At 55.1% G+C, this 27,657-nt stretch overlaps 10 protein-coding genes across 10 annotated transcripts; 4 read left to right on the forward strand and 6 right to left on the reverse strand.

Moving 5' to 3' along the window:
• Positions 1-351: 351 nt before the first annotated feature.
• Positions 352-1,720, forward strand: VTJ04DRAFT_10384 (uncharacterized protein; the record flags this gene model as incomplete). The annotated part of the gene is made up of 3 exons (XM_069358117.1): positions 352-648; positions 724-1,078; positions 1,170-1,720. The coding sequence occupies 3 exons, from the start codon at positions 352-354 to the stop codon at positions 1,718-1,720; spliced, it is 1,203 nt and encodes a 400-aa protein (XP_069215118.1).
• Positions 1,721-2,095: 375 nt separating this feature from the next.
• Positions 2,096-4,000, reverse strand: VTJ04DRAFT_10385 (uncharacterized protein; the record flags this gene model as incomplete). Its single annotated transcript, XM_069358118.1, has 3 exons — positions 2,096-3,126; positions 3,180-3,574; positions 3,630-4,000. 3 exons carry the CDS (start codon positions 3,998-4,000, stop codon positions 2,096-2,098), a joined length of 1,797 nt encoding a protein of 598 aa, XP_069215119.1.
• Positions 4,001-4,429: 429 nt separating this feature from the next.
• Positions 4,430-5,323, forward strand: VTJ04DRAFT_10386 (uncharacterized protein; the record flags this gene model as incomplete). Its single annotated transcript, XM_069358119.1, has 2 exons — positions 4,430-4,457; positions 4,521-5,323. 2 exons carry the CDS (start codon positions 4,430-4,432, stop codon positions 5,321-5,323), a joined length of 831 nt encoding a protein of 276 aa, XP_069215120.1.
• Positions 5,324-5,627: 304 nt separating this feature from the next.
• VTJ04DRAFT_10387 (uncharacterized protein) lies at positions 5,628-6,905 on the reverse strand (the record flags this gene model as incomplete). The annotated part of the gene is made up of 1 exon (XM_069358120.1): positions 5,628-6,905. One exon carries the CDS (start codon positions 6,903-6,905, stop codon positions 5,628-5,630), a length of 1,278 nt encoding a protein of 425 aa, XP_069215121.1.
• Positions 6,906-10,087: 3,182 nt separating this feature from the next.
• On the forward strand, positions 10,088-10,702 carry VTJ04DRAFT_10388 (uncharacterized protein; the record flags this gene model as incomplete). Its single annotated transcript, XM_069358121.1, has 1 exon — positions 10,088-10,702. The coding sequence occupies one exon, from the start codon at positions 10,088-10,090 to the stop codon at positions 10,700-10,702; it is 615 nt and encodes a 204-aa protein (XP_069215122.1).
• Positions 10,703-11,899: 1,197 nt separating this feature from the next.
• Positions 11,900-13,108, forward strand: VTJ04DRAFT_10389 (uncharacterized protein; the record flags this gene model as incomplete). The annotated part of the gene is made up of 1 exon (XM_069358122.1): positions 11,900-13,108. The coding sequence occupies one exon, from the start codon at positions 11,900-11,902 to the stop codon at positions 13,106-13,108; it is 1,209 nt and encodes a 402-aa protein (XP_069215123.1).
• Positions 13,109-13,450: 342 nt separating this feature from the next.
• VTJ04DRAFT_10390 (uncharacterized protein) lies at positions 13,451-15,613 on the reverse strand (the record flags this gene model as incomplete). The annotated part of the gene is made up of 4 exons (XM_069358124.1): positions 13,451-13,483; positions 13,545-15,085; positions 15,186-15,368; positions 15,433-15,613. The coding sequence occupies 4 exons, from the start codon at positions 15,611-15,613 to the stop codon at positions 13,451-13,453; spliced, it is 1,938 nt and encodes a 645-aa protein (XP_069215124.1).
• Positions 15,614-16,724: 1,111 nt separating this feature from the next.
• Positions 16,725-18,263, reverse strand: VTJ04DRAFT_10391 (uncharacterized protein; the record flags this gene model as incomplete). The annotated part of the gene is made up of 5 exons (XM_069358125.1): positions 16,725-17,271; positions 17,348-17,730; positions 17,792-17,859; positions 17,920-17,956; positions 18,069-18,263. The coding sequence occupies 5 exons, from the start codon at positions 18,261-18,263 to the stop codon at positions 16,725-16,727; spliced, it is 1,230 nt and encodes a 409-aa protein (XP_069215125.1).
• A 1,438-nt stretch (positions 18,264-19,701) lies between these two features.
• VTJ04DRAFT_10392 (uncharacterized protein) lies at positions 19,702-24,558 on the reverse strand (the record flags this gene model as incomplete). Its single annotated transcript, XM_069358126.1, has 7 exons — positions 19,702-19,795; positions 19,848-19,857; positions 20,607-20,716; positions 21,383-21,975; positions 22,635-23,220; positions 23,621-24,151; positions 24,206-24,558. The coding sequence occupies 7 exons, from the start codon at positions 24,556-24,558 to the stop codon at positions 19,702-19,704; spliced, it is 2,277 nt and encodes a 758-aa protein (XP_069215126.1).
• A 543-nt stretch (positions 24,559-25,101) lies between these two features.
• On the reverse strand, positions 25,102-26,737 carry VTJ04DRAFT_10393 (uncharacterized protein; the record flags this gene model as incomplete). The annotated part of the gene is made up of 3 exons (XM_069358127.1): positions 25,102-25,908; positions 25,984-26,604; positions 26,678-26,737. The coding sequence occupies 3 exons, from the start codon at positions 26,735-26,737 to the stop codon at positions 25,102-25,104; spliced, it is 1,488 nt and encodes a 495-aa protein (XP_069215127.1).
• Positions 26,738-27,657: the final 920 nt, after the last annotated feature.

Consider the following 27,657-nt stretch of genomic DNA (forward strand, 5'->3'; position numbering starts at 1 on the left):
AAGAGTGGCAAGAAAGGCAAAGAATTGGTGACATACCGAATCATTTCCATATCGGGCTAGCGCGCGGCTGTTCGTGGTGGAGCCGGTGGATCGGAGAGCATCTAAATGTCCCGATTAGGCAAGTATTCAGTGACAACTCACGACGATGACCAAGATATCGCTGGATCAACGGAATCAGACAGAAGATAGTTGATATATGAAAAGACAAGATAAAAGACGTCTTAATCTCCAGCAGAGTGACAAACATATCCTCACTAACAACAACAACGACCAATTTGCACATCGGCTTACCTCCTCTCATCCTCCATCTCACCAACGATCGCTCCATTCTTCACAGGACCACAAGCCAACATGGACACCACCACCATCTACGAACAAGTGCGCCAGCACTACACCGACGCTTCCAAAATTTCCAGCGTCAAATATGGCGAGGCCGTCGCCAAATCCTTCGGCTACACAGCTGAGGAGCTGGCCGCCATCCCCAAGGATGCCAACCTCGGCCTGAGCTGCGGCAACCCCCTCGCCATCGCCAGCCTCAAAGAAGGCGAGACCGTCATCGACCTGGGAAGCGGCGCCGGTTTTGACGTCTTCCTCGCTGCAAAGAAGGTTGGGGTCACCGGACGTGCTATCGGTGTTGACATGAACGATGTAAATCCCCCTCCCTCTTCTCAGCACTACCCCCCGCTTCCTCGAAAGAGAAAGAAAGTCTCACAAACAAACCAGGACATGCTCGCCCGTGCCAACCAAATCAAAGCCTCCCAACCCCCTTCCGTGTCCACCTCCCACATCGACTTCATCAAGGCCAACATCACCTCCATCCCCCTCCCCGAATCAACCGCAGACTGCATCATCTCCAACTGCGTCATCAACCTGGTCCCGGCGCCCGACAAGCCCGCCGTCTTCCGCGAGATGGCGCGCCTGCTGAAACCTGGCGGCCGCGTCGCCGTCAGCGATATCCTGGCCAAGAAGCCGCTGTCGGACGAGCTGCGGAGGGATGTTGGATTGTACGTAGGGTGCGTGGCCGGCGCGAGCACGGTGGCGGAGTATGAGCAGTGGTTGGGAGAGGCGGGGTTCAAGGGTGGGTTTGACCGGGCCTTCTGTCCTCCTACCTTGCGATCGCAGGGGGGATAAGTGTACGGAACAGGCGCAGAAACTGACTCACAAAACAGACGTCATGATCATCGACACCAACGCCGACCTCAACGTCTACCTCGAAATCGACGAGAACGGCGAGAAGCGCGGCCTCTGCTGCGGTCCGGCAACCGACGCCGCTGCGCCGGCTGGCGGGTGTTGCGGGCCGGTCAAGACTGAGAAACCCATCGCCGGCGGTTGCTGCGGTCCGAAGCCCGCCGAACCCCCGGCCACCTCCGGATGCTGCGCTTCTCCCACCCAGCCTGAAACTGCCTCCTGCTGCGCTCCCAAGACCTCCTCCGAGGCACCCAAAGAGGCCAGCAGTGGCTGCTGCGCTCCTCCCGCCCAGCCCAAAAAGACCTTATGCTGCGCTCCCAAGCCCGCCGATCCCCCGGCGACCGGCGGGTGCTGTGCCCCCAAGGCAGCAGAAGCGCCGAAACCCAGCACTAGCTCCGGGGGCTGCTGCAGCGGCCCAGCGGCCCCTCAGACGTTCGCCGAGGCGCTCAAGGTGTCGAGCGACTCGCTCATGGCGCGGACGGATCTGAACGAGTGGGTTGGGTCGTTCAAAATTTTCGCGGTCAAGGCTTGAAGTGAGGTTGAAGACCAAAAACGTAGGTATACTTGCGGGACTGGTCGAGTGTAATGACCCACCTAGCTAGATGCTTGAAATACATCCTACCTCGTTCAACCTCGTTTGTTAGAGAACTATCGTCATGCTTGAAACAAGATGCAGACGTCATCCGTCGAGCATGGAGAAGCACGGCCAATGCTCTGGCCGTCGGTCGAGGTATCTATCACTTTCGGTGGTCACTCTTGGAGCGGCTCTCCTAAGCAGTACGGCGGAAGCCTGGATCAAATCAAGCGGGTGAACAGGCACAGCGCATACAAATATTTCTTCATATATTGAACACAAAAAACCTCTAAACACACCCCACCTTGCTCTCATCAAACAACCCCCTCCCCGTCACCTCTTCTTCAAAACCTGCACCCGGCTTTTCAACTTCGCAATCAACACCTTCAACCCCGGCTCGGGCCCCTCGTCAGCCGCCACAAACCGCCGCACCAACATATTAAAGATACCACCAAACGCCAGGGCGATCGCCGTCGACGTAAAGATAATCACGTTGTAAGGCATGCTAAAGTCGGGAGTGGGCAAGCTGCACAGCAGCGTCGTCGTGCGCAGGGTGTAAGCCGCCGTCCGACGCCCGGCCCCCTTATCGGCAGCAGCTTTCGAACCGGTTTTGGGTGAGTCAAGGATGGTGATGACCGCCGCAGGGACGTCAAACCCGCGGTTGGCGTCCGGGGGATACTCGGTGTATCGCAGGATGGATTTCTCAAAGTCGTAGGTCAGGAGAACAGTCGACGCCGGGGGGATGCGCATGCGGACCTCGAGCTGGGTGCCGCGTGCACGGTCAACAGCCGGACGATAGTAGACCTGGCGGACGAGCGATTTGTCGGGGCGTGATTGACCCGCGATGCGAGTCTCCATGGTGTGCAGGTAGATGCGCATGAACCAAGGTAGGGTCTCCATGTAGATAAACTCGACCTCATCAAAAGGGCTCGGGTTGCGCAAGATGGTTTGCACTCCTCCGCGCTCCTGGCCGTAACCCATGAAGCTGCGCTCAGCATAGAGGAGGGGTTTGTCCGGAGCGAGGATCTCGGGATCGCTGGGATCGGCTGGAGCGGAGAGCGCCATATCGAAGTCCTTGGTCGGTTCGGGCTGGAAACAGCGAGAGATGCGATCGGGGTTCTTGATCTCTTTGACCCCCTCCGAAGTGTAAACGGGGCGAGAGTGTGGGATTTGAATGCAGACCGGAGAGATTTTGGGATCCGTCAGGGGGCAGACACCCTTCATTGGACGGCCAAAGATCTGGGACATAGTCCAGTCCTGATTCTTTGTGTAATCCAGGGGGAAACATGTGTCGTGGGAGTGGTAAGGCTTGGACGTATCGCACGGGAGCTGGTCAGCTGGAGGAGGTCTCGGAATGGGGTTATCTGGCTGAGTTAGCGCAAAGACATCCAGTCGGAAAATAATACAGAACACATACTCCTTGGCCGTTTAGCGCGGTCAATATCGAGGACCATATCGATAGTCTGCTCGATCTGCAGCACGCACTCGCCGCGACGGGGGCAGAGCGGGCGGATGTCGATAGCCATACTCTGCCACGACGAGTCGAACAGCTTGTGACCATCCAACAATGACGCAATACCAGCCTTCCCCTTGCACGGCAGCAGTTTGAGAAAAGGCGTCAAGTTCTCGGTACACACGACCTCATGGGGCAGAGTGCCGTAGAGCAGATGTGTGTTGGAGAGCGAAGAATGGTCGCCTTCGGGTTGGAACGACATGACAGGACGCGTAGTACGGGTGCTGTCGATGAAGTTGAGCGAGGCGCAAAAGAGGCCGGAGAGGGCGTTGGTGAGGATCAGCCACTTGCGGTTGGCCCTGCGAAAGTCAGCTGGGGAAAGTCACGACAGCGAAGACGACAGTCCAAACCTACTCTTCATCCGTATCCGCCTCCAGCCAAGCCCACAGCTCAACGCCAGTGCCGCCCTCACGGGCGCCGTTCCAGGGCCGCGCACCCCATGTTTCAGCGTCCCAACGGCCCGAGCTGAACCTCAGATGCAACTCTCGCGTGCCAGCATGTTGCAGGATTTGGCCCAGGGAACGGGGGAAGAAGCGGAAGTTTCCCTTCTCAAACTCGGAGACGGTGGTGTTGGAGCGGAAGTTGAAGCTGGCGAGGAGGGCGGATTGGGGTAGAGGACGGAGGTTGAGCTGCTCGTGGTAGTCGGCGGCAGACGCGGCAAGGGGAAAGGAAAGAAACAAGGAAAGAAACGACAGACGAGCAAGGAGAGAAAGAAATTGGCGCATCTTGCTCTGTCACCGCGGCCAGGCCATTGGGCGCATGGGACCGCGAGAGCAAAGGAGAGATGGTGTGAGGTTTGGGATGGGAGATTGGGAGTTGAAGTTGAAGTTGCAGTCCCAAGAATGGAACTGGATGAAGATGGATCTCTGGTCTTGGCACTGAGCAACCTGGCACTGTGGCCTGGAGTGACGAGTGACAGGGGTAGTGGTGGACCCACTTATTTTCTGCCGCGTCTGGGGTTGCAGCGGGCACTTTCAGCCTTGCAGATTGGAAGCAGACAGCAGCCGCCAACTTTTTGGCTTTCATCAACTTCCATCATTCAATCACTGCACTTCCATCTCTCTTCTCTGGTCAACCCCAGCAGCCCCAGCCAACACCCCATTTTTGCTTCCCTTTCCAACCCGCTCTAACTCCCTCAACTCTATACTCTCACCATGGCGGCCGAACAACGAAAACTGCTAGGTAAGCTAACTACACCACCATCAACACCTCCATCCTCAATCACATGCTAACCCTCCTCCCCAGAGCAGCTCATGGGCGGCGGCATGGCCTCGCGCACCGCCCAAGTGCCCCTCACCGACCCCAAAGTCTGTCGCTCCTACATCGTCGGCACCTGCCCGCACGACCTCTTCACCAACACCAAAGCCGACCTGGGCGTCTGCCCGCGCATCCACTCCGAAGCCCTCAAGGCCGAGTACGAAGCCCTCTCCGAGTCCGAAAAGAAAAAGCTCGGCTTCGAGTACGACTACATGCGCGACCTGCAAAGCCGAATCGAAGCCTGCAACCGCAACATCGAAACCCTCCAGCGCCGCTTGGAAAAAACCCCCGACGAGGTCCGCCAGACCAACGCCCTCCTCAAAGCCATCTCGGACCTCGGCTCCACCATCGCCAACGGCCTGCTCGAGGTCGAGATCCTCGCCGAAACGGGCGACGTGCTGCGCGCCTACGACGAGTACTACAAGGTGCGCCAGGCGCAGGCGGCCAAGGCGGAGCGCGAGCGCGAGCTGAAAGCCCTGTCGGAAACGTCCGGCCCCTCGGGACACCAGAAACTCCAGGTCTGCGACGTGTGCGGCGCGTACCTGAGTCGTTTGGACAACGATCGCCGCCTGGCGGATCATTTCTTTGGAAAGATGCACCTGGGATTCGCGCAGATGCGTAAGGCGTACGACGCGTTTCCCAAGGAGATGCGCGGTCGGCCAAGGCCGCCGATGCCGGTGGATGATGATGGGCCTGGTGGACCAAGTGGTGGTTATGGCGACGGATGGAAGGGAGGGAGGGGGTCAAGGAGCGGTGGGTTCCGGCCGAGGGGACCGAGGAGGGGGTGGTAGTTTTGCAAGTCGAGGTAGGGCATTGCACAGGGATGGCGTTTGGCGTTGGGTGACGTCCGGTTCTGGTCCAATTGCGAGAGGAATTGGTACTGTATTTGTTCATATCATACTGGTAATGAGATGTCCTTCTTATAATTGGTATCCTGTTTTCCAACCGCTCCTCGTCAATCATTATTCAAACCGTCAATTCTAGCAGGAAGACCATGGCATGACGCTGGCTCTTCCACGGTGTCAAACTTTTTCGCGAGACCATCCGTCATTCATGCCCACCCAAGCCGTCGTGTCATCATCACCATACCGCCCATCACGCTTTTTGATCCGCCTCGAGGGCCGCAGTCACCTCCTCATCCCACTTCCCCACCGGCTCTTGAGCAGGCAGTTCCGTCGTCGCCGACTTGGCCACCCATTTCACGGGTTCCGCCTTCTTCGGCGCCCCAGCCGCGGACGGCAGCGCAGGGAAATCCTCCTCGGCCTTGAGATCCGGCGCCTTCTGCGCCGCCTTCCGCTGCTCCTCTTGCTGTCCCGCGCCACGCTGCTGCTCGCCACCGTCGCGATCATTAAACAACCTCCCCCCACCACCGCGTCCTCCCCTCGCACCACCACCACCCCTCCCCCTCCCTCCTCCCCGTCCCCGCAACCCAAACCCATCCATCTCCCCACCCTGATCCGCCTCCTCCGCAAACCTGCTCCCCGCCATCCCTGACCCTCCTTTTGCGCCTCTAACCCCGCCATGCGCACTCCTGAACCCCCTCGGCCCTTCATCACCAAACGCCTCCTTCCCCGCATCCCACCCACCTCCCTCCTTGAGCGCCATCGCTTTCAACTTACGCTCTCGATTCTTCTCCCGCTCCTCCTCGAGCTTCTTGCGCGCCTCGTCGGCAGCTTTCCGGCGCGCGGCCTCCTCGGCGCGGCGCCGGCGGGCTTCTTCCTCCCCGCGCGCGAGCGCCGCCGCGTGCTCGGACTCGTCGCGCCGCGCCTGCTCGAAGCGGCGGGTTTTTTCGGCGTTGATGAGGCGCATTTTTTGCATGCGCTCTTCGAGTTCGGCGTCGGTGAGTTTTTGCCGCGGGTTGGCGCCCGAGTTGATGCGCGAGGGGGAGTTGACGGAGGCGGTGTTGCTGCTGGGTGGTGGGGTGGTGGATTTGCTGTTGTTGTTGGTGGTGGTGGTGGAGGTGGTGGCATTGGGATCGGGGGTGGTGGTTGGTTTGGGGTGGTGGTTGTTGCTGCGGGAGGCGGCGGGAGCGGACTGGGCGCCGGATGCAGTTCCGGACTCGGGGGTGGAGGGTTGGGAGCCGCTGCCGGGCGCGGAGGCGGGTTTGGGCTTTTTGGAGCGCGGAGGTTTGTCCGGCCTGTTCACTTTCTCCTGGCGAGGGGCGGCATGGCGGGATTGCGCGAGCCCGCCCCGTGGTGCGGCAGCCGGAGGTGGTGCGGCGGGCGCCGGTGCGGTCGGGGCCGGTGGTTCGGCCGGTGGAGGCGCGGGGACATCGGGGATTGGGACTGGGCCCGCGGCGTAGGCGTCGGACTCGTCTATCGGCTCAATCTCATCGGCGAAGAGATCGTCGTCAGTGCGGCCTCCCACGTCCATTGCGACAGCTCAGGTCAGGAGATGGGATGTGATGGTGGGATAAGATCCAAACAAGGAGCCGTCGCCGGGGTAGACGATAGCCAAAATCCAAAACTGGGTAAATAAGGAATTGGATAAAAAAAGTTATTAACGGATTGTTTCGCGCCAAATTGGCTCAGTGGTATGGTGGTGAGAAGCTTGGAGGTGCAACTTGTTGAGCTTTGGGATTTCAGGAGGGATGTCGCGGGGCAGTTCGTCCTTGAGCAGCGGCGAGGCACCCCACCACAAATGCCCCGCATCGGCAGCATGCCAAGCCTCCCACACATCATCACATCCGCAGCTCACTGTCCCCTGGGGCCAACAAACTTGGCCCTGGCGTTCGTCATTGGAATTTTTGGGGGTTTTCTTTGTTATTTTTTTATTTTTATGTTTTATGCTTTATATTTTAGTTTTTTTACTTTTACTTTTATTTTTATTTTTACTTTTACTTTAACTTTTATTTCTTTTCTTTTCTTTTCTTCTTTTTTAATATTTTTCATTTCTTCTTTTTTTCTTTTTTTTCTGGCCAAGTCGTTCGCGACAATGTCTTTGTCAAACGGAGACACCCACCTGATTCTCATTTCTGGCAGCAACGCCATGATGTGCTCGATCGAGAACAAGCCAAAAAGCGAACAAAAAACATACAGCACCCGGCATTCGCTGGTCGTCACCGACCCAACTACTACTCGGGCCCTCACAAGCTTAACTAGGGGAGAGCGGACGGGATCCCGTGCTTTCTTGTGGGTATGGCCGTATGTACCAGCCCTCTTCGGAAACGGCTGCTTATATATTTGGCTAGCAACCAGTTCAGCCATGATACCCGCCCTGAGGACCGCAGAAGACAGGATTTTGATGACTAGGATATCAACATTGCTCAACGCCTCCTCGGTGTTAAGTTGCCAGATTTTCTTTGTTAAACGTCCCTCATCGGGGGTCATTCATATTTCCCAGAGAACCCTTCAATTACTGAGCGGATTTCTTAATGCCAATATCATCCAGAAGAGCACTCATATGCTCAATTACTACTTTCACTTCCAATGAAATGGTTTGGAAGTGGAAGTTCCTTGTATCATATTGTTTAGTCCAAGGTACATGTATGGAGATTTCCGGAAGCCAGTTGACCTTGAATTCTGTTCCCTTAGACTCGCGCTCACAATTTAGGTCAGCCTACGAACAGCCCATTGCAATTCATCTTGCCCCATGGCCGCCACTTCGGAGCATCTCCTGGACTCGATAACAGTAAACCCTGGACCATCCTGCGCGGATTCAGGTGGCAGGTCGTCAATATTAACATCATCCTCCCTGGGAGGGCCTGAGGGATGATCCCGAAATCCCCTCTGATGCCAGCGAAGGATCCATCACAACCATAGAAGAAGCAACCTTTTTCCTCGACGACCTGACAGAAAGATGCTCCCTATGGGCTACAGCGCTCCACTGGATCCTCTCCTCCTCTCGACACATGGATCTAATGGTCTGGGATGTAGAGGGCCGGGACATTGCCCTTGCTCAACTGGGCTGTTCCAAAGTCAAGAACCCGTCTTGTTGGCTTTGTGGCTCATGACCACTTACCCAGCTTCTGCGAAGACACAGTACCTCAAGTTCCATCCTGGTAGCATCGCTTATCGTAAGTATGTCCCCTTTCCTATTTCCACTCTACACTGTATCATTCCCATTGTTCATCTTCATGCCCAAGCACTCACTGTCGACGCTAGGCAAGGTACATACATTCAGGATGTCGAGCCACGCTGCTACTGTCGGGTCGCCAGCACCGCCCATACCGCCCGACCGAGATGGTCAGCATCCAGTCAATTACGAAGGGTCGGTGATGACCCTGACCCAGGCTTTGACGGTCCTGCGTGAGTTTGACCACAGATGCGTACATTGGGTGAAAGCTCTCCGGTTTCTTGTTATCTGGTACCGCATACACGATCCCGACGTCACAGACGTCGACGCCCTTGAAATCGGCATACATCATTTGGGTCGGTCGATACCATGCAGACCATCTAACCACACTTGGTGGAAGGAGGTCAAAGACGCTTGCGTCGAGATGCGTGACTACCGAAACGGAAAGATGGCATCTATGAAACTTGGGCTTTGGCCACCACAGGCAAGGATATCCCGTTCTTCCACAAACCCGAAGTCATTCTCGCAACGCGGTATCTCAACTGGGACGATCCCGAGATGCCTAAACCACTGGTTGACCTCCTCAATGATGCCGATCTAGGGTTCTTGCTGGTCCCAGGCCACCGGCCGTCCGGCTTTTGGGAGGGGGCGCCGTTTGGTTCGGACGCCTGGCGAACAGCCAAGATGAAGGACTATTCAAAGAATACCCAGACGGTGCGACCGACTCCGCAAGAAATACAAAGCCTGATAATGGCTATGCGGGTCCTGCTCCCGGAGGAGAGAAGAACTGGCACGATACTCTGGGAGAACCGCTGCCCGGAAAAACAACCCGACCGTGGAGCATCGTGCCACCAAGGGTACGGAACAGGTTGCCCCTGCAATCTGCACCATCCACTCCGGAACAGTCTGCTTCTCAACCCGAGGAGCTTGGTGATGGGGAATTGCCCGATCATCCAGAGCCAGCTACTCCCGGACATCGTGCCACTCATACCGGGGATTTGGATGACAGGGATACACCGAGTCTTCCAGCCGCAGATACTCCCCAGGGGTCGAGCATGTCTCAACCCGAGCAGCCAGATGACCGGGAGACACCCAATTACTCAGCTTCAGTTATTTCAGAACATTACAGCTGTCAGACTGAGAACGCAGAGGGCCGCGCAACACCCACTCAACCAGCCACCGCCACTCCTGATGAGTCCATCTCCCACCTAGAGCGGCCACATGACAAAGCAACGCCCAATCATGAGGAGTCGGCCATCCTGCAACAGCCCGTCTCTCAATTTGAGCAACCGCATGTTAGTGGAGCTCCCAGTCCTGAGAGGCTGGCCTGTCAATCCGAGCAGCCTGGTGAAAGAGACACACCCAGTCCCTCGGGACCGGCCACTCTCAATCACTCTCCCTCTCAAACCAAGCAGGCAGATGCCAGAGAGACGCCCCCTCACCCGGAGCCAGCCATCCCCCATGAATCCTTGAACCAACATGAACAAACAGAGCACGACTCGCCGCAAATCAAGCCAGAACCCGTCCCCGAACAGTCCTCCATGCGGCATGTCGAACAAGTCGAGCAGGGCTCACCGCCTAATGCGGGACAACCAACGGATCATCTAGAGATCGCTAACAAGGACAATGGTGCATCAAGCTATGTCTCGATTCCTCGGGAAACTCTGGAGAAGATCACTCAGGGTCTCGTGCAGGTAAAAGACATTCTGAGCAATGCTGGTGTCCGTTTGAGCAACGCGATGGATGAGGACCTGCGCCAGATGAAAGCAACATTGGCTCAGACTGTGCCTACCGTAATGGCGGGACTGAACCTCAATGATGCTGCGTCAATGAGCCAGACATTCCAAGCCTTCGGCCAGATCTTTGCGACTGTGGACCATTTGATACAGGGGAACTCGGCAAAGCAGAAATACTTGGATGAGACAGTGGTGGAGATCTCGACAATCCAGGATGCCTTGGAATCTCTGACACAGGTCCCTCGGAACCCACATGCGCAGACAGTATCTGCCCAAGTGACATCGGAAGAACATCTTCGCAGCGTGGCACCACAACAAGCTGCCACAGAACCTGGCCAAGAGGGGATGCAGAACAACGGAGCATCCAAGCGTCCTGCTACCGGTGATTCACCAAGACTTCACAAGAAGGCGAGGCAATGATGATCGGTAGAGCTTGGCCGAGAGTGTGACATGGTTTTCTGGGAATCCAAGAAACGTCAGTTGATGAGGGATAGGTAGAAGGAAGCTCATGGCTGGTGCAAAGAGACACCTCGCACGGAGAGTGCTGGACAGCACAGGACACTGGCTTGATGTGAGCTACGAGGGATACAAGTCGGCAGAGCGCATTGTGAGACAGGCAGCCAGTCATCAATATGGATGCCGACATCACGGACACAGGGGAGTGATTATATTAGCTGCTAGGGGCACTGCATGATTCAGGCAGAGAAATTCAACTGCTGATCGGGAAGGTTCTGGCTCTCGTTTGGTCTTCATTTCGATCCTCCGACATGGCTTTGCAAAGTCGTACGGAAGGATATTATTAATCTCCGCCAAACTCAGCTGTCTGCCGCAGTCCAGGATTCAGCGTTCAGATGAACCTATCTCGCACCATGACTGTGACAGATATCCTCCGCGTCGGTTGCGAAGTGTGAAATATGTTTTGACATCAAACCCAGAATCAAGCATAACCCTTCATTCCTGTAACGAGTTGTCTCGTCCAGACATGGATCATGTAGCTAGTGTGTTAATAATATTAACCCGTCATGATTGTTGTTGATGCTGTCTTCCATATCTATTCACCGGTGGATTCTCGCCGTCGGATGACTTATTATCATACGTAGACTGCATTAAAACAGTATTGTGATTTCCATTTTACCAAGGTATTTCCTCTTAATGAGGTTGCGGGTGATCTTAGTTAATCCGACATGTGAAAGAATCTGTTCCCAGTGCAGTGCATTGGTTTTCTCTTCGTTTCATTTCTTTTGCGCCCGATTTCTTTCCTCACACCGACACTTTTCCTTCGTCACAACGATTCTCTCTCTTCCCAACTTGCCATTTACCTTTCTGCAAACCAAAAGGTGAGAAATCAGCGTCCGTTATTATCAGGTATATTTCGTCCTCTCCCTTAATTTCAACCCATCCTGTTCCTGATCACTGACTGTCGGGACTGTGCCGTCCAGATATCTGTTGACGATGGCGTTCCTTGAGCGATCCTACCACAATGACAATGGTAGGAGGTCCATAACCGCCCTGGACCAAGCGAAGGCTTTCTTGATCCGTTTCACCGAACTTCGCCGCGAGCTAACGCTCTTTTCTGGCTCTTGGCCTACTTCCGCAATCACGATCCAACGGTTCAAGATGTCGAAGGACCTGGCTGCTGCAATTGAGCATCTGGGTCGGTCCGCAGTCAATAAACCTCACAGCCACATGCTCTGGAAGGAGACCAGGGACCAAGCTATGCAAGTTGCGTCCTGGAGGCAGAAGACTGAACGCCACCACAGCACATGGGCATCGGCCGACCCTGATAAAGAGATACCCTTTGTTCATAAATCCGAGGTTATTATCCTGGCCACCAAATTCATCAACCCGCCGGGTCGTGAAGTTCCCTCAAAGCTTCAGAGTCACCTTGCGACTGCTGGGATGAGCTTTCATTACGACAAGACGCAGCAGCCCTCAGACTTTTGGGAGGGCGCCGAATTCGATTCAGACGCCTGGCGGCAAGCCAGAATGATGGACCCTCCGCGAGGCACTTCGGCAACACGACCATCCCCCGAGGAAACTGACCAGGCGGCCAATGCCTTAAGGGTCCTCATTGACGAGGAGGAGCGGATCGGAAGCACACTTTGGGATGTCCCCATTCCCGGAAGGCAAACCAAAAAGGACCATCAGACATCTCAGTCCGCCGACAGCCCAACAACGACAGGTCGTATTCAACAGCTCGACTCGGAAGCCGTGACATCGCAACGGTCTACATCCCATCCCACCGATCCCGGCCGCAGCTCGCCAGCTATGGAGTTGGTACAAGCTTCCTCACAGCACTCCATCTCGAATCCGGCACAATCAGGGCAGGTCTCAATATTGATGGAACAACCGCAAGATGAAGCGCAGATGAGGGAGGGCAATTGCGTCCTAAGGCAGATCTCGAATCTCAAGGAAATTATGAGCCCAATCCCTGCTGCCTTGGGTAAGGTGACGGATGTAAGCACCGAGATACTGGCACAGCTGTCCGAGATCCTTGAAACCCTGGCCAAGTTGACGAAGCGGGGTGATTCTGATCCTGTCGTATCGGGCCAGATTCTTCAATCCTTGGGACAGATCCACGAGTCTTTGGGCCAGATCATTGCGACCTTCGGTGAGATAAAGGGCGAGACCTCAAATATCCAGGCTGTCTTGGGTCAGGTTCTTGCGGCTCTTGGGAATCTGGATGCCGGAACCATGCCTGACCAGGAGGGCGTACACAGCAACGGAGCACCCAACCTCCCTGCAACCACTGAGTCAGCACAAGGCACTAAGAACGCGCCACAGCAGGAGCCGGAGAGAGCAGCCGAGAGCAGCCGAGAGCAGTGATGAAGGGGGTCGCTGGTCACGCAAGAGGAGTCGGATGATGAGGTAGAGGGTGGAAGGGGCGTTTAGGACCGGCAAACCATCAACAACTGGATAGGATGATTACCAAGTTGAGGCGATGGATCGAAGGCAATAGCGGGTGTTCAGGGCCAGCTAGAACAGGCCCCTGGCCAAGATTTGTAGAACCGTATGTTCATGATGAGCAGGGCTTTGTTTTGCATGTATGTACGTTGTCATTCATCAACACGATTGTCATTCAATGTCATAATCATGGACATGTCAGTACCATTCGCCCTCCTTTCATCCTAAATCATCTGTACATCCACTCCTTATTCCACGTTCCCTTTAACTCCAGTCGTCAATGATAATGTCCGCAGCCTGTTCGCACGTTAGTACTATTTCACCACCGTCACCAACTCCAACGAGGGCATTCACTCACCTTCTCAGCAATAGCATACACCGTCGCGCTCAAATGCGCGGCCGGATTCAAGGGGATGATGCTGGCGTCAACCACGCGAAGCCGCTTGGTTCCGTGAACCTTGAGGTCCGTCCCAACCACACCGCCCAGCAACCTGGGCATCATCGCCGCGGTGCAGCACGGGTGCATGAACGACAGCAGGCTATTCTGCTGGATGTACTCAGCGAGATCGTCATCGTCCGCAGCCACCGACGCCCCCGGCCCGAGCTCAATCGCACCAAACTGCTGCAGCGTCGGGGTGTAGATCACCTGGCGGAGGAAGCGCACGTGCGCGCGGTGGAGGTCCATATCCACCGGGTTCGTGGCCGCGCGGTAGTCCAGAATCGGCGGCTCCAGGGGATCCGTCGGGTTCAACCTCACCGTGCCGCGGCTGAGCGGGTGCAGGAGGAAGTTCCACGCCGTGACGGGGCCCTCGGACATGGCCCACGGCGTCTCGAGGCTGGGGGAGTTGGGGTCCTCCAGCAGCTTGGCCAGGACGAGCAGTTGGGCGGCGTAGCCAGCGACGATGGTCGGGCTCGTGCGCAGGTCGGCGGGGAGGAAGGAGGCCGCGGCGCCGGTCAGGACCTGTTGCCGGATCTTGCGAGCAATTTGCTTCGTGACGGTCTGGCCGGCGAGGTGCGGGAGGGAGACATAGATGGCGCTGTTGCCACCGGCGAGGGTATAAGGACCGGCAGCAGGGGTCTCGGAATAGGCGGCGATGGCTTCGGCTTTGAAGGTCGCGTTCTTGGCCATCTCGGATGACAGCGGCCACAAACCGGGGGCGTACTCCTCGGTGTAGTTCCACCTGACTGATGGGCCGGAGTGGTCTTGGAAGTTGGCGCCGACGCCGGGGAGATCGACGACGACCGGGATCCCGCGGCTGGACAGGAAGGATGCCTGGCCAATACCGCTACGCTGGAGGACGGTAGGCGTATGGATGGCGCCGGCCGAGATGATGACTTCGCCAGTCACCGTGACGTTGAACCGGCTATCGTCATCCAACGACCGGACCTCGACCTTTGGCGCGGAACCGCTCAGGGGGCCGCCAGGACCGTAGACCACGCGGATGACTTGGTGCTTGACGAGCAGGTCATAGTTGGACCGAGGCTGGACATCCTGATAGTGGCCGATGCCAGCATGAGACCGGGCACCAGTGATGGGATGCTGCGATGCCGGAACCCAGCAGATACCCTCCTTGCTGCCGTCCGCGCACTCTTGCTGGTCCTGGATTCCCAGGTCGCGCCAGGCCTCGGCGAGGATCCGTTCGTCGGCCCACTGGAAGGTCGCGTAGGTGCTGTAAATCGGACCGGATCCGCCGTAGGCCGAGACGTCCCAGGTGTAGCCGTATTGGGAAGCAACGGCAGGGGAGGGTTCTGTGAAGGTGACGCTCTTCTTGAAATAGGGGTAGAGACCGTTCCAATTCCACTTGATAGGCCCCAATGCCGCCAAACCTTGCAATTCATGCCACGCGTTGATGTCCTCTTTCGCGGGACGGTCGAAGAACATACCGTTCACGGCCGAACCTTCACGCGGTTAGTCGTCGTCGTGGTGGTTCAGATCGTCGTGATGGTTGTGAGAATGTTCAGGGGGAATTTGGGGGGTTCAGGGTTAGGGTTGACTCACTTCCACCCAAGGTTTGTCCTGCCATGACGAACGCCGTTGTATTCCCCATAGCTGGGTTTGGAAGTGAATTGAACGACCATCTCGGTGCCTGGTCCGGGTGGCCTTCGCCCCAGTTCACCGGCGGGTCGAATCCGCCCGGTGTATGCTCGGCGATATCACCATACTCAATGACCAGGACATTTTCTGCGATGACAAGGTCAGCGTCAACCAGGACACAAGGAATGTCAACTCCCGGGCAATGACATACTTGATGGGAGCGCAGCCGAAATTCGGTTGGCCACAGTCAGGCCAGCTGTACCGCCGCCGACGATGACAAAGTCATAGCTCGAACGGAGTTCAGTGACCTGCCGTCTGACTCTTTGCTTGGGCACACTCGCCGCGGTGGTGAGTGCCACGAGCGACAGAAATGCCACACGAAGGAGGCCCATGGCTGGTGTCACTTGTTGTGGTGCCTCGTTGTGTTGAGCCTGGGATGGGAGATGGACAAGGCAGCCAGAGACTCGGAGAACAGCTGTCTCTCGATCACCGTGGTAGGTGAGGGATCATTGTCCTTTTAACTCATGTTGACCCCCAGCGGATAACCCCCAGCTATGCTATGGAGATACTTGGAGAGAGTGTCGAACCATTCCACCGCTATACCGTCGCCGAAGACAACCCCGCTCTGTTCAAGGCCCCCGGTCATTAACCATTCTGCGCCGGCATAGCGGGGTAAATGCAGGTCCAAGATGACCGCCATAACTACCAAGAAGATGACCGCAGTACCAAGAGGACGGTGGGATGTCGGATCCGGACCGGCAGTTCTCGTCTGCAGCCCTGCCCCGCCCGGCCCGGTTCCGGGACGGGATGGGTCGGGTCTCGCATGCTTCGATCTGGGGGTTGTATGGATTGCGGAGCATCTCGGGCTGGTGCCCTGCTTTCCTAATTCTGCCCATGTCAGTGAACCAGGGAGTGCGCGAGGGGGGGCCTGGCAGGGTGTCACCTCAACTATCGACGACCTGCAAGCCTGATTGGGCAATGTCAGCATCGAAATAGCTCGCCGACGTCGTCAACCGTCGGTTCTGTGATGGTGCTGATGCTACGAACTCGAGTTTTGCCAGAGTGGGATGGGTTGAGCCGGGCTCCCGGAGCAATGGAATCGAAACACGAAGGGCATCGTCCCGAACGATTCTGCACGCTCGACTGAAAAGAGTATGACGCGACTTTGTGTCGAGCTTATATCGCACCATAGTAACGAGTTGGTTTGTGCTGGTTTGGGATAGTTGCAGACGTCAAGGCATTCGTGAATACCGACTGACAACAACGATGCATCGGCAAAAGAAGTCAGCATCGTCGCACATCACTTGATGGAACTGGATCCCCGAGTCATGGTCATGCTGTCCTCTTTGCACGAACTGTTCTTATTGAACCAGCGGATGTGCATTTTCGATTGTGGTGATTAAGGCCGGTCAAACCCAGCATAGCGGAAGAAGGCGAACGAGTGTGACAAAGGAAAAACAGAGTGTTGCTTTTGTAGTCCCTAACCCAAGTCAATGTCATCTCTCATGATTGCAAATATGCCTTAGGCGGTATCCTTAGATCCGATCGTATACTCCCTGCATCGTTCTCTTTCCCTCCAACAGCCGGAGCCGCAGCCGCCGGCACCAGCTCGATATCCGAATCCCCAACCTTTTTCTGTCTCCCAGGGGATGCATGAACACTCAATGTGGTCTCGTAGTCCGTCGTCGACAACTCATTCGTCTCGATCGGATCCCTGGGCTTTCCCCTCCTGCCAAATTGGTGTAGTGCGTTGAACGATATGGAGCCGATGGTTCGGTGTTGTCTTACTCTCCGGCCCTCTTCCGGATGTTCAATCTTGGTGCGAGAAAAAGCGGTCTGGACTGCTTGAGATGACGGGAAGACACGGTTAACGATAGGGCCAAACATCCGCGCGAGGACGGGTCGAAGAGTCGGCATGCACGCGCACACGATGGCAAGGTTGATCTCGACTGTGGACCAATTGGCAATGGTTGTAAAATCCCATGTCGGGTCAGTCGAATAGAGCAGCTGGCCCAGCCAGACGGTACGGAGCACGGAAACGAGACACACACTGCACACGAACTATGGGTTAGTCCGCTTTGTTCTCCAGGTTTGCCATGTCACCAGGGGGTGATGGGGAGCCGTACAAGAGACCCACGGTAAACACAAACAACAACCCAGCCTTTTGGCGGCAAGGGAGGGTCATGGACCACAGAACAGGGACCGGAATAAGGAAGAGCATAAAATCCGTAATGATATGCAGATAGGTCAACGCCCACCACACGGTATGTGGGTGGCAGTAATAGTCGCTGCCGTCACTCCCGCGCTTATCCCACATGCGCCAGAGAGGCACACACATGGTGAGATACATGGCGGTCGCCCAAGTGTTGTAGATGACGACGATCCCCAGGACAACCCAGGTAACTCGACGGATGTAATCGTGCGTCAGTACCCGGAGGTACAGGAGTAAAATCGACATCTTTGTGAACCAGAGGCTTAGGTTGTAGCAGAGCGTTTGGAAGTATGTCCACTACCAGCACGACTTGGCGTCAGTGATGTTGATCAAGTGGGAACAGAACATGAAGACTTGCCTTCCTATACTCAATCATCTCCTCGATCTTCACGGCGGCAATGTGGCGGCCCAAAGCGGATCTGCCACCTACACCGTGTTAGCATCCCAAACGTCTTCCACGTCAGAGGATCGATGCTGTCAACTTACATAGCTCCAAGAATATCCCGTACCCTACACTCAACATCTAGGCATCCCCGAAGTGCTTTGTTAGCCCGATGATCTCTGACTCCACTCTCTCGGATCACCGTGCCGAGCGCGATGGAGGCTAAAGAACGGCGATCGGAATAATAACCTACCATGGCAACCAGGATGGTCCAATCTTCACTTTTCAGTGTCCCGAGCAGCTTGCCACGGGTGTAGAATCGAAGGGCGACGGTTGTTAGGGAGGTGATTGTTAGAACCACGATGCAGACAGTCATGGTCCACGAAATGTCCCCTTCGATCGGGGGCGGGGGCCCTTCTGGGCCGTCTCTCGAATGTGGACGGGGCATGTTGATGGGGTTGTCAAAACGGTCGGTTTTGCGCCGAGTGTGCTACCATGGACGTTGAGCGTGTCGAGCCGTAGGGAGGCAAGAAACTGATCCGGCCGGCACGGCGCGAAGAGTGTCCAAGGAACATGGCAAACAAAAGAGGATGTGAGAATGCGAACCCTTCGAGATGGTGGCCTGTCTCCTCCCAGGCACTCAGAGGAATATGGTTATTATCATGTCCGACAACCTGATCAGCCTCCTCCTGAGAGATGCATCGTACATGTCGGTCCAGAACAAAACCCCAGAAGTGTGGCAACGTGATGATGCCCGTTTGTGGTTGTCCCCAGATCGATGCTGTCCCTTCGAAGGAATGACATGTCCATCACCTTCTGCTTACACACAAAAAGCAATGATGCCCCCCATGGTTCGCTGAGCCAATCGGTTCACAGCATTTCAGCCTTGAAACCCCCAGCAGAGGAAATTGGGCAGAATCTCGGGGGAATCAGCACACCGGTCCAGTAGGGTCGAGGTTCTCTTTTCGGTTGAATCCCTGTGGTGCAAGGCTGGGACCGGGGGTGGCCATCATCCCCGGCCCCGGGAGGCTTCCCCGGTTCCCGAGTCTAATAAGGCGACTCCCGTGGCGCGCCGCGTCCATTGGTTCCCGCACGAAGTGTGGAACTTTTGATGAGCTCCACGTAACGAACCGCATTCATGAGAGGCAAATGAGAGAATCCCATCCAGCCCGTGTTGGTGTTGGTGTTGTTGCATTGCATCCTCCCGCTTTCTGGGACCAGGTTGTCGAGATCTCTCTGAGTTCGGATCTCAACCCGTTCATTTAAGCTTGTATCTTCACTTCATTCCCGAGCAAAATCGAGGACTAAGGTATTGTACCAATTAATACTCCATATGTTAAGGGTTTAATTATTATTTTTGGAACACAAGCTCACAGGGTGCCCAATTGGGGGGATCATGGGTAATGGTTGCATCAATCTTAATATCCCTTCCCCCAGGCGATAGATCGAACAGCTCGACAAACCCTGGTGTTGACTCTCGCTCATCAATGTTCGGACATTTAAAAGAGCATCTACTGTGTAGAGTATTACTCAGTATATAGAAGAGCTCGGAGAAACTCCGGAATAAGTAATATTATAACATCTGGTGGTGCCTCTATTAGCCAGTGCAGCCGAGATCATAGCGATGCCAACGTGCAACACAACTTGCTTCCAAGTAACAACGGCCACAATATCCAGGTGCCTACGCAAGTGGCAGACTTACCCCGATCCAAACGGGAAGTTGAAGTTGTCTCCCAAGTCATAAGATTAAACCTCAGACGAGAAAAAAGAGAGAAGATATGGAAGCAGCACTTCCAGCTTGGTGTCGCCGTTGTCGAGGTCCTCGGAGGAGGGCAGTATTGTTGATGGCCAAGACCGGTCTCGGCCATGTCGACGGCCATCACGGCCTAGAACTGCTTGATGACATCATCGTTCTTGCACTTCTCGATCAGCGCTAGGAGATCGTCATTATCATTGCTGCGGGACAATCCTGTGCGGGGCCTGTGAGCAGAACATTAGTTATCGGGAAGTCGGTGTCTCGGTCAGTACATACCATTCGTACACTGCTCGACGTTAGTCGGGAGAGGGTAAGCTGGGGAGGACTCTATTGTTGTAAGATATGATACGGGATTAGTGACATTAAATGAAGAGTTGTGTGAATGGATGAGGAAAGAATCTCCGGAACATGGAGAACTGCGCCGTCAAGGTCGATTTTAACGGTATTCCCGCAAAGCGCATATCTCCCCAGTAGGCAACGCCATAGAGATGGCCCTGTTCCGGTTGATGATATAAGTAAGAAAGAAAGTAAGTAAGGAAGTAGGTAAGAAAGAAAGAAAGAAAGAAAGAAAGAAAGAAAGGCCGCATCGCCAGTATGTCGGGAAGTAGTTACTCTACAACGCCGGTATGCTCATATGTCAATTGTGCTATCACTCCGAATGTATTCATTTGCCCCGTTGGTGGAAGATTAATTATTATGAGAAATGCATTCCGGACTGTAGGCAAATGTCATTCCGGACTGTAGCCCCACCTTTCCCCATACATAACCCTAACCCGTATATAGTCACAGCCATCTTCAAGTCGTCCACACCACTGACAACATCATCGAAACTATTAAAGTCATTTGCCTTAGAGCCACCAAATCGCTCGAAGATAGATTGAGGTCAAGATACCACAACCTTCGAGAAGGTAAAACTACTTAGCTCTCGTAACCCTAACCCGTAAAGTGCTTTAAACATAGTTCACTACCTCCTTATACGACCCTGCCCTAGACTGAACTGTTCTCTTTTGTACCATCTGCTTCTGTTTCTCTTACCTCCCTTATCTTTCGTTAGGCGGATGGTGGGGGTGAGGTTGCAGGAGCGGTTGAAGACTATTGTCGTTGACGTGGTTGTCGTGGCCGTGGTTGTATCGTTGTCGTCGTTGCTAGTTGTAGTCTTGGGTGGGTTAGGGTTATGTATGGGGAAAGGTGGGGCTACAGTCCGGAATGACATTTGCCTACAGTCCGGAATGCATCTCTCATTATTATAGAGAATATTAATCTGGAGGGGAGAAGTTGTTCCCTTAAGATTTACCAACCGGTGAACAAGGTTCGCCGGGATTGTTTGGTCAAGGTACCTACTTCTCATCGCTCCCTTGCCTCCCTTGCTTAATTAATGGTTCGCAGTAAATTCTACTTCCACGCCAAACACCAGACTCGATCAGAAGTCCAACCGCCATAGTCCCGAGTGCTTTTAGCCATCATTGCCTAAGGTAGCTAGCAACCACCAAGAAGCTTTACTTTCGTTTTGTCATTCCTCCACGCACCAACCTCTGCGCATCCCATCTCGTCCTCTCACCAGCCTTGCTGTATCCGCATTCATAGCACCCTCAAGGCATCATCTTGAGGGTGGCAGTTCGGCCAGGGGATCTCACTAGATGTTGCTAGATACGGGGTCATTGCCGTACAGCTCGTCAAGGGTTGGCTCATCCGGAAAGGGTCGAACAAGTTGATCATATGTGAAGTTGTTCCTGGTCGGCAATACGTCCATGATCGTGACCTGGGTCCAAGAACAAGCTCCAGCGACCTTGCTCCACACATGATCAGGGCACCTTGAGATCGCCGCCGCGGCTGCTTCAGCTACGAGCTGTTGAGCCGGCACATTTTCGAGCGGCGCAAAACGTGGTAGGTGTGTACGCCGGATAGATACACGGCGCCGTGCGTGGAACACATCCCAGGGGATTTCGCTCAGGCGCGCGAATGTCCAGCCGCCGTAGGGATTATCTGGCGTCGAGGGACCAGCCAACAAAGCCGGCGTCACGTAGCCCGGCTCGCATCTGGCGGCCTTGTTGATGTCCACAAAGACGTCCGTGCCAGCTATGACGCTGTACGCCGCTCCGTAGAGTCCGTTGTGCGTTTCGAAGAAGCTGAATCGGGCCTCCAGCTGAGGCGGCGTCCATCCATCCTCCATGAAGGCCTCCTCCGGCGGACACCACTCAGGGACGTGATCGTGAAGCAAGTGGACACTAGCATTCGGCGCCTTTTTTCCGCAGGCAACGACAGCCCGCAGTAGACGCTCCGCCTCAGTTCGATTAACGCATTTCTCGAGGAGCTTTTGGATCAACGCGGGAATTTCATAACTGCCGTCGTCGCGGCCGATCAACGACTTAATTGTGTCGCTGGAAAGAAAGCTGTCCATAGTTATCTAGCAATAGACAGTGAGTGAGCACGGCCTGGGAACCTCACTCACTACCTCAGGAAAAGGGAAACTTACTTTGGCTCCAGGTTGATGATTGCAACGGGTTGTATGATGAGTGACGGGGGGATTATTTCTGGGTCTCTTGGAACCGTGGTAGAAATGGCAGAGGAGAGAAGAAAACAAGAGGAAGTTTGTTGGAAGAAGACAGGTTGTGTTCGAAAACCGAACTCTCAACGCCGGTTTTGTAGGCGATGAACGTTAGCTCTTGCTTGACAACAAACCCGTTTCACACAGTCTCTTTGTTTCCTTAGGTTCTCAAAGGCTTAAAGTTTAGGCTTAGGTTTAGGTTGAGTGTTCAGACAATTATAGCCACAGATGTCGCCTGCCAACCCGAATCATCCGTACTCCGCCATACATGAACCCATGCTCTCCACCCAGCCGAACTTATTTCTCAACATTACCAGTCTCCACGGGCTTCCCGAACATCTCATCAACCTTCTCCACGTCAGGGAACTCACACACAAGGCCCTGGCAAGTCAAGACGTCGGGAAGATGGTCAAAGTTCATAATAGTGATCTTGTCCCACGAAAACTGAGCCGCGATTTTCTCCCAGTTCCCATAACCTTGGGCATAGCCCAGACAGCTGCCCCGATGATCAGACTCACAGGCGACACGTCTTCCGCATCCCCAGGAATAGGGACTCGCTTCACTTTGCCAGGAACGCAGGGCCGGATGTCAAGCACCTGCTCCGGAATCTTGCTGAGTCGACCCAAGGTGAAGCCACCATGGGGGTTTTGTTGGTGATAGAACCCGGTGAGCAATGCAGGCGTTACGTATCCTGGATAGAGCTTAGCTGCCTTGGTAATACCGACGAACATGTCTGTTCCAACAACGACGCTGTATGCAATGCCATACAGCTTTCCGTTCTTCTCAATGAAGGTGAAGCGTGCTTCAAGTTGCGGCGGCATCCATCCGTCGTCGGGCGAAGCTTCGGGAGGCGGGCACCACTTCGGGCGGAGGCCTGAGGCAAGGCTGGACTTGAAATTGAGAGTATCGAGTCCGCAAACAATCACAGCAAAAAGCTGACGTTCTGCTTCGTCCCGATTGGCGCATTTGCCAAGGAGCTTCCAGCCGATATCTGCGATGTCGACCTCATTGTTGTTGGTGATACCGATCGGCAGGGCGATACGATCAACAGCTTGACTACGACGAGGGCGGTCGCCACCTTTGTTGGTACAGGCCTTGTCCATTCTGTAGAAAGGTCAGTTATCGTGCCAGGGAACGTTTGATACCGAAAAAAAACTGGCCTGTCTTGCAAATTGGGCCGGAGAACGGATCAACAAAGGATGTGGTTGGTGTGATCAACTCGTCGGAGGATATGTAAATAAATCGATGGGAAAAGTGGAAATGCGAGGTCGAGAAAAAAGAGCGAGAAATGAAAGCCTGAAAACAAAAAATGGACTTTGTTCTCTTAGTGGGAAGTTCCACATCCGCGACTTCACCTCTTCCATGACCAAAGGCACAGAACTCTCAAGCAATGCCCAATCTAAAAACCGTCGACTATCTATCAAGCAATGAAAGCAGTAGAATATCCCACAACCTCCTCAACACTCAGGCATGTCCCCCAGTAAACCTCAGCTCACTAGCCAACCCCTTAATAGCATTCTGCTCCTCCCTTGTCAAGGTAATGCCAAAATACCTCGACAACGCCGCCACCCTTTGCTCCTCGGACTGCAGCTGTTCAAGAATCTCCTCCTTGCCACCGATCCGCCGTTTGACGTAGTCCCGATGCAGAATCAGCAACCCGTTTGGCGTCGCCCCTGTCTCGTCCAACAGGACAAACATGCACATGACATTCTGAACAAAGAAGCTTCGCGGCGAGGTCGATGTGCGCAGGTTCATGACCTCGAAATCCCCTGGCAAAAACTCGACCTCGGTGAAGTGATACCGGTCCGTCCACTCCGCGTCAGTGTTCTCTTGTGTGGCGTACACCCAGACGCGTTGGGACCGATCGGTGAACTCGTCGATGGCTTGGTACCGCAGCCGGCCGCGTGCGGGAGCCACGTTTGTGAATTCGTAGTCGTGGCGAAGAGGGACTGGTTGGGTCGCGCCGTTGGATCCGAAGCCGACGTCGACGAGGTATTTCTCCCCGTTGATGGTGACGAGGTTGACCATGTGGTCCCTGGGAATGGCGTCAATACATTTCACTCGGGAGAGTTGTGGAATGCATGCTCACCATCCACTGTAACCAATAACAGGGACCTTGACTCTCCCACCAGCGCTGTAGATTGAATATCCCAAGCTCCGCAGCACAGCACCAAAAAATGTGTTCACCTCCATGCAGTATCCTCCCCGGTTGCGCATGACAATCTTCTCGAACAGCTCTGATGGGTCAAGCGAGATCTCGCGATGGCGGGCATAGTGCAGAGCCAAGCTCTCAAACGGCACCTTGGCGATGTGGCACCGCTGCAGAGCCGTCAGAGTCCCGAGGGGATCGGTAGCCACACGCTCCCGGACTGTCGGGAGGTCCCCGACATAATTGACATGTCGCAGATAGGCTGCGATGGCGAGATCTGGGTATGTGGCCATGATTTTGTGGTGTTGTGGTGGGGTCTGTAAAGAGCGCGGCGATATCGGCGAGGTTTGGCGTGTAAGTGACGTTGGGTTGCTCCGAAGTCCGAAGCCTGCAACCACCGAGAGAGGAAGCTGTCCAGCTTAAATACAACACCACGCCCTTCTGGTCCCACACATGTCGCCGACGGCGATACGTTCGTATGGCCGGTTGCGACAACGATGCCGGTGAAGAGGACGACAATGATTTGGAAAGTGGTGGTCAAGTACGAGTTTCCTGAGGCGGTGCTGACGGATTTTCGACGGCCGGCTTGTCGGGCTCAGCGGTGTGTGGTAGCGCTGGAGTCTGTCGTACACAGCCTCGTTTGCATTGGGTCAACTCTGCGATGCTGCGGCTCAACGTCAACGAGTGACCAAAACCCAACTTTGCATTGTTATTTCATCGTTTTCTCCCCCATGTTGAGATTGCGGAACTGCCGACAGCTGGGGAACCCTCTTGTGGATATCAGCGCGTTTCGCCACATCAGTCATCATCAAACGCGTGTCCTTGAACGCCAACTCTCAACCGCTTTGTCCCGTCGACCCCTGAGCCAACTTGGCATCGAGCGCCTTGAACCGCGCCAAAAGGTTTGACCCCTCGGGTTCAAACGGTCGAACCAATTTCTCATGATGTTCCAAAGCAACGGCCAGCGGAAGCGCCGCGTTCTGGCGACCGTACAGGCCTGAATGCGGCTTCAAAAGAATGTCAATAGCTTGGGCCAGCTTGGTTGCATGGAACACCGGGTCCGCATGTGACGGCATTTCATCTTGCGGTCCAGCCACATTGCGCATGATGCCGTACAAGACCATGGCTGTTGTGTAGTACAGCGCCATACCATGGACGCGCGCGGTGTGGATAACGAGGTCGTTTTCGCCGCATCGGAGACAATCCGAGTCAGGTGGACGAGGAGCTATGGCACGAACGGCGTTGAGCCAGCCCGTTAGTTGATCATCCAGACGCCGGGAATGTTCAAGAACTTCTTGTCGTAGCGTCTCGTGTTTGCTGGCGTCGGTGCATGCTGTGTATTCGTCGAAATGTTCAACGAGACCGGGTACGTCAACAAGAGAGTCAACGAGCACGTCTTTGAGGTCACGGGGAATTTCCTTCCATGGAACGCTCTTCCACTCTTGGTCTTCAATGGGGAGATGTTTACGAGTGAGGAGGGCAGAGAGGCCCATTTCAGCCCTCTCGTCGGTGAAGACGTAATGTGAGTCGCCGCGGGTGTGTGCCTCGGGTCGTCTTGAGAGCAGCAACGCTAGTTCGCCGAAGTGGTGCTGTCGCCAACGTTGTGCCTGCGCAAGGAGACTCGCCTCGTGTTGGGACAGGGCCTGCTCGAGACAACCAGGTCAGCCAAGAGCGAACACTGGAGGCAGAGTTCTGGTCGGATCAGCAGCACAGCTTACCTCAAACAACCCGAGAAGCTTCACCGTAGCAAGCGCGGCATCTTTCTTGGCTCCCTGCGAGGATCCCAACAAGCTCCTTAAACAAGCCAACGCCCGACCATACATCCGCTGTCCCTCATGCAACATCCACTCGGGACTTCCGCCCAATAGATTCTGGGGCACCTGGACCCGCCGGGTTGAAATAGCAACCAAGCAGTTTGCCCAGAGCGAGTACCGTAAAGCCTCGTCTTGGGTAGACAATTTCCGTGCCGTCTCAGTCCACGTGCAAAAATAGCTCCGAACAATGAATTCCGGCAGGGGTGCGCCGGCCGGGTAGTATGCCTCCCAGAAAAGGTCGAAACACCGTTGCTCCGTCGCGGGTTGCGTTAGGAGGTGTGGGTCGGCGATAGAAGAAGGTGTCGTCTGTCGCGGAACTGGAACTGGTTGCCGTGATCTTGGCCCTGTCCCGGGAACACGGTTCGGCGCGGTCCGGGCTGGGGATCCCGAGTTTGCTGCCGACGCGCTGTACCCAACCCGCCGGTTCTCAGGGGTGCTGATAACGAACACACGTGGAGTCTCGTACCCGCCGCACTCCAAGCCGGCGTTGCGGCATTGGGCACAGGCGGGTCTCTCTCGGCTACACTGGTCGGGAGTTAGCAGCCCATAATAGGGGGTCTTGACGTTGATTTAAAGTCGTCGTGCCGGATCCGCTTACCCCTTTTCGGCGAGCCCGGCAGGTCAAGCAGGCTTTTGACCGTCCTGGGACTCCGACCATGATGCCGACGTTGTGCTCTCAAGACTTTCAGCTGTGGTTTGTTCCCGCAAGGCGCAGATTCGATCCCGTTTGGGGTACGGTTCCCGATCAGATTGCCGGGGAAGGTTGCCGTGGAGGAGGAGAAACCCACGATAAATACCTCCTACCGGGACATGGCTTCGAGGAGACCGATGGTGAAACACAAGGATCTGGGTGGCGGTTGGTTTGTGCGCAGCAGGATTCTCTCGCTTCCAGCAAACGGCGTGTCTCAAAACAAGACCGATGAAGCTGTCCCAAGATCTGTCAAAGCGACGTCCGGCTTGGCAACGGCGCTCGGCCGGCGCGCTAAACTCGATTTGGCTCCATTTCGCGCCGGCAAAATCTCCGCGCTGCGCAAAAGTCCGGGGGTGGGTCCCGATCTGCCGGCCATGGTCAACGTCAAGTAGAAGAAATCAAGAGTCTTACGCGTTCAATCCTACATATCTACTCGCTGTCTGACCGCGAGACGCAAATGGAGATTGGAGTGTTGACTCTGACTTCCAGCCGGTTGAGGATAAATTGGCAAACATAAACTCCAAGGCACACCTACGTCGGAGAAACCTAGATGGTGTCTAACACGGTAGCATCCACTCGACCAGAGCCGCAACAACCGGGACTAACATCATCAGGCGGCGAATCGTGACAAACAATCTCGCATCGCCAAATCAAATCAACAGCCGACCTGCAGCTCAAGCTTACATGGCCACCTCTCTATGAACGTCAACCCAACACCATCTCTTCCTTCTGGAGCTTCGTACCGTGGTCCACAGGAAAGGGTTTGGAAGAGAACCGACTATTACGGCGTCACGAATGCAGCAGGGGCTGATGGAGTTACGTGATGTTACCAACGGTCGCTCCTCATTGATTGCCAGACTTCTCTGAAGTGTCCCGAACCGACGAGT

Source organism: Mycothermus thermophilus (assembly GCF_041956435.1).
Source record: "Mycothermus thermophilus strain CBS 625.91 unplaced genomic scaffold VTJ04scaffold_7, whole genome shotgun sequence".
Taxonomy (NCBI): Eukaryota; Fungi; Ascomycota; class Sordariomycetes; order Sordariales; family Chaetomiaceae; genus Mycothermus; species Mycothermus thermophilus.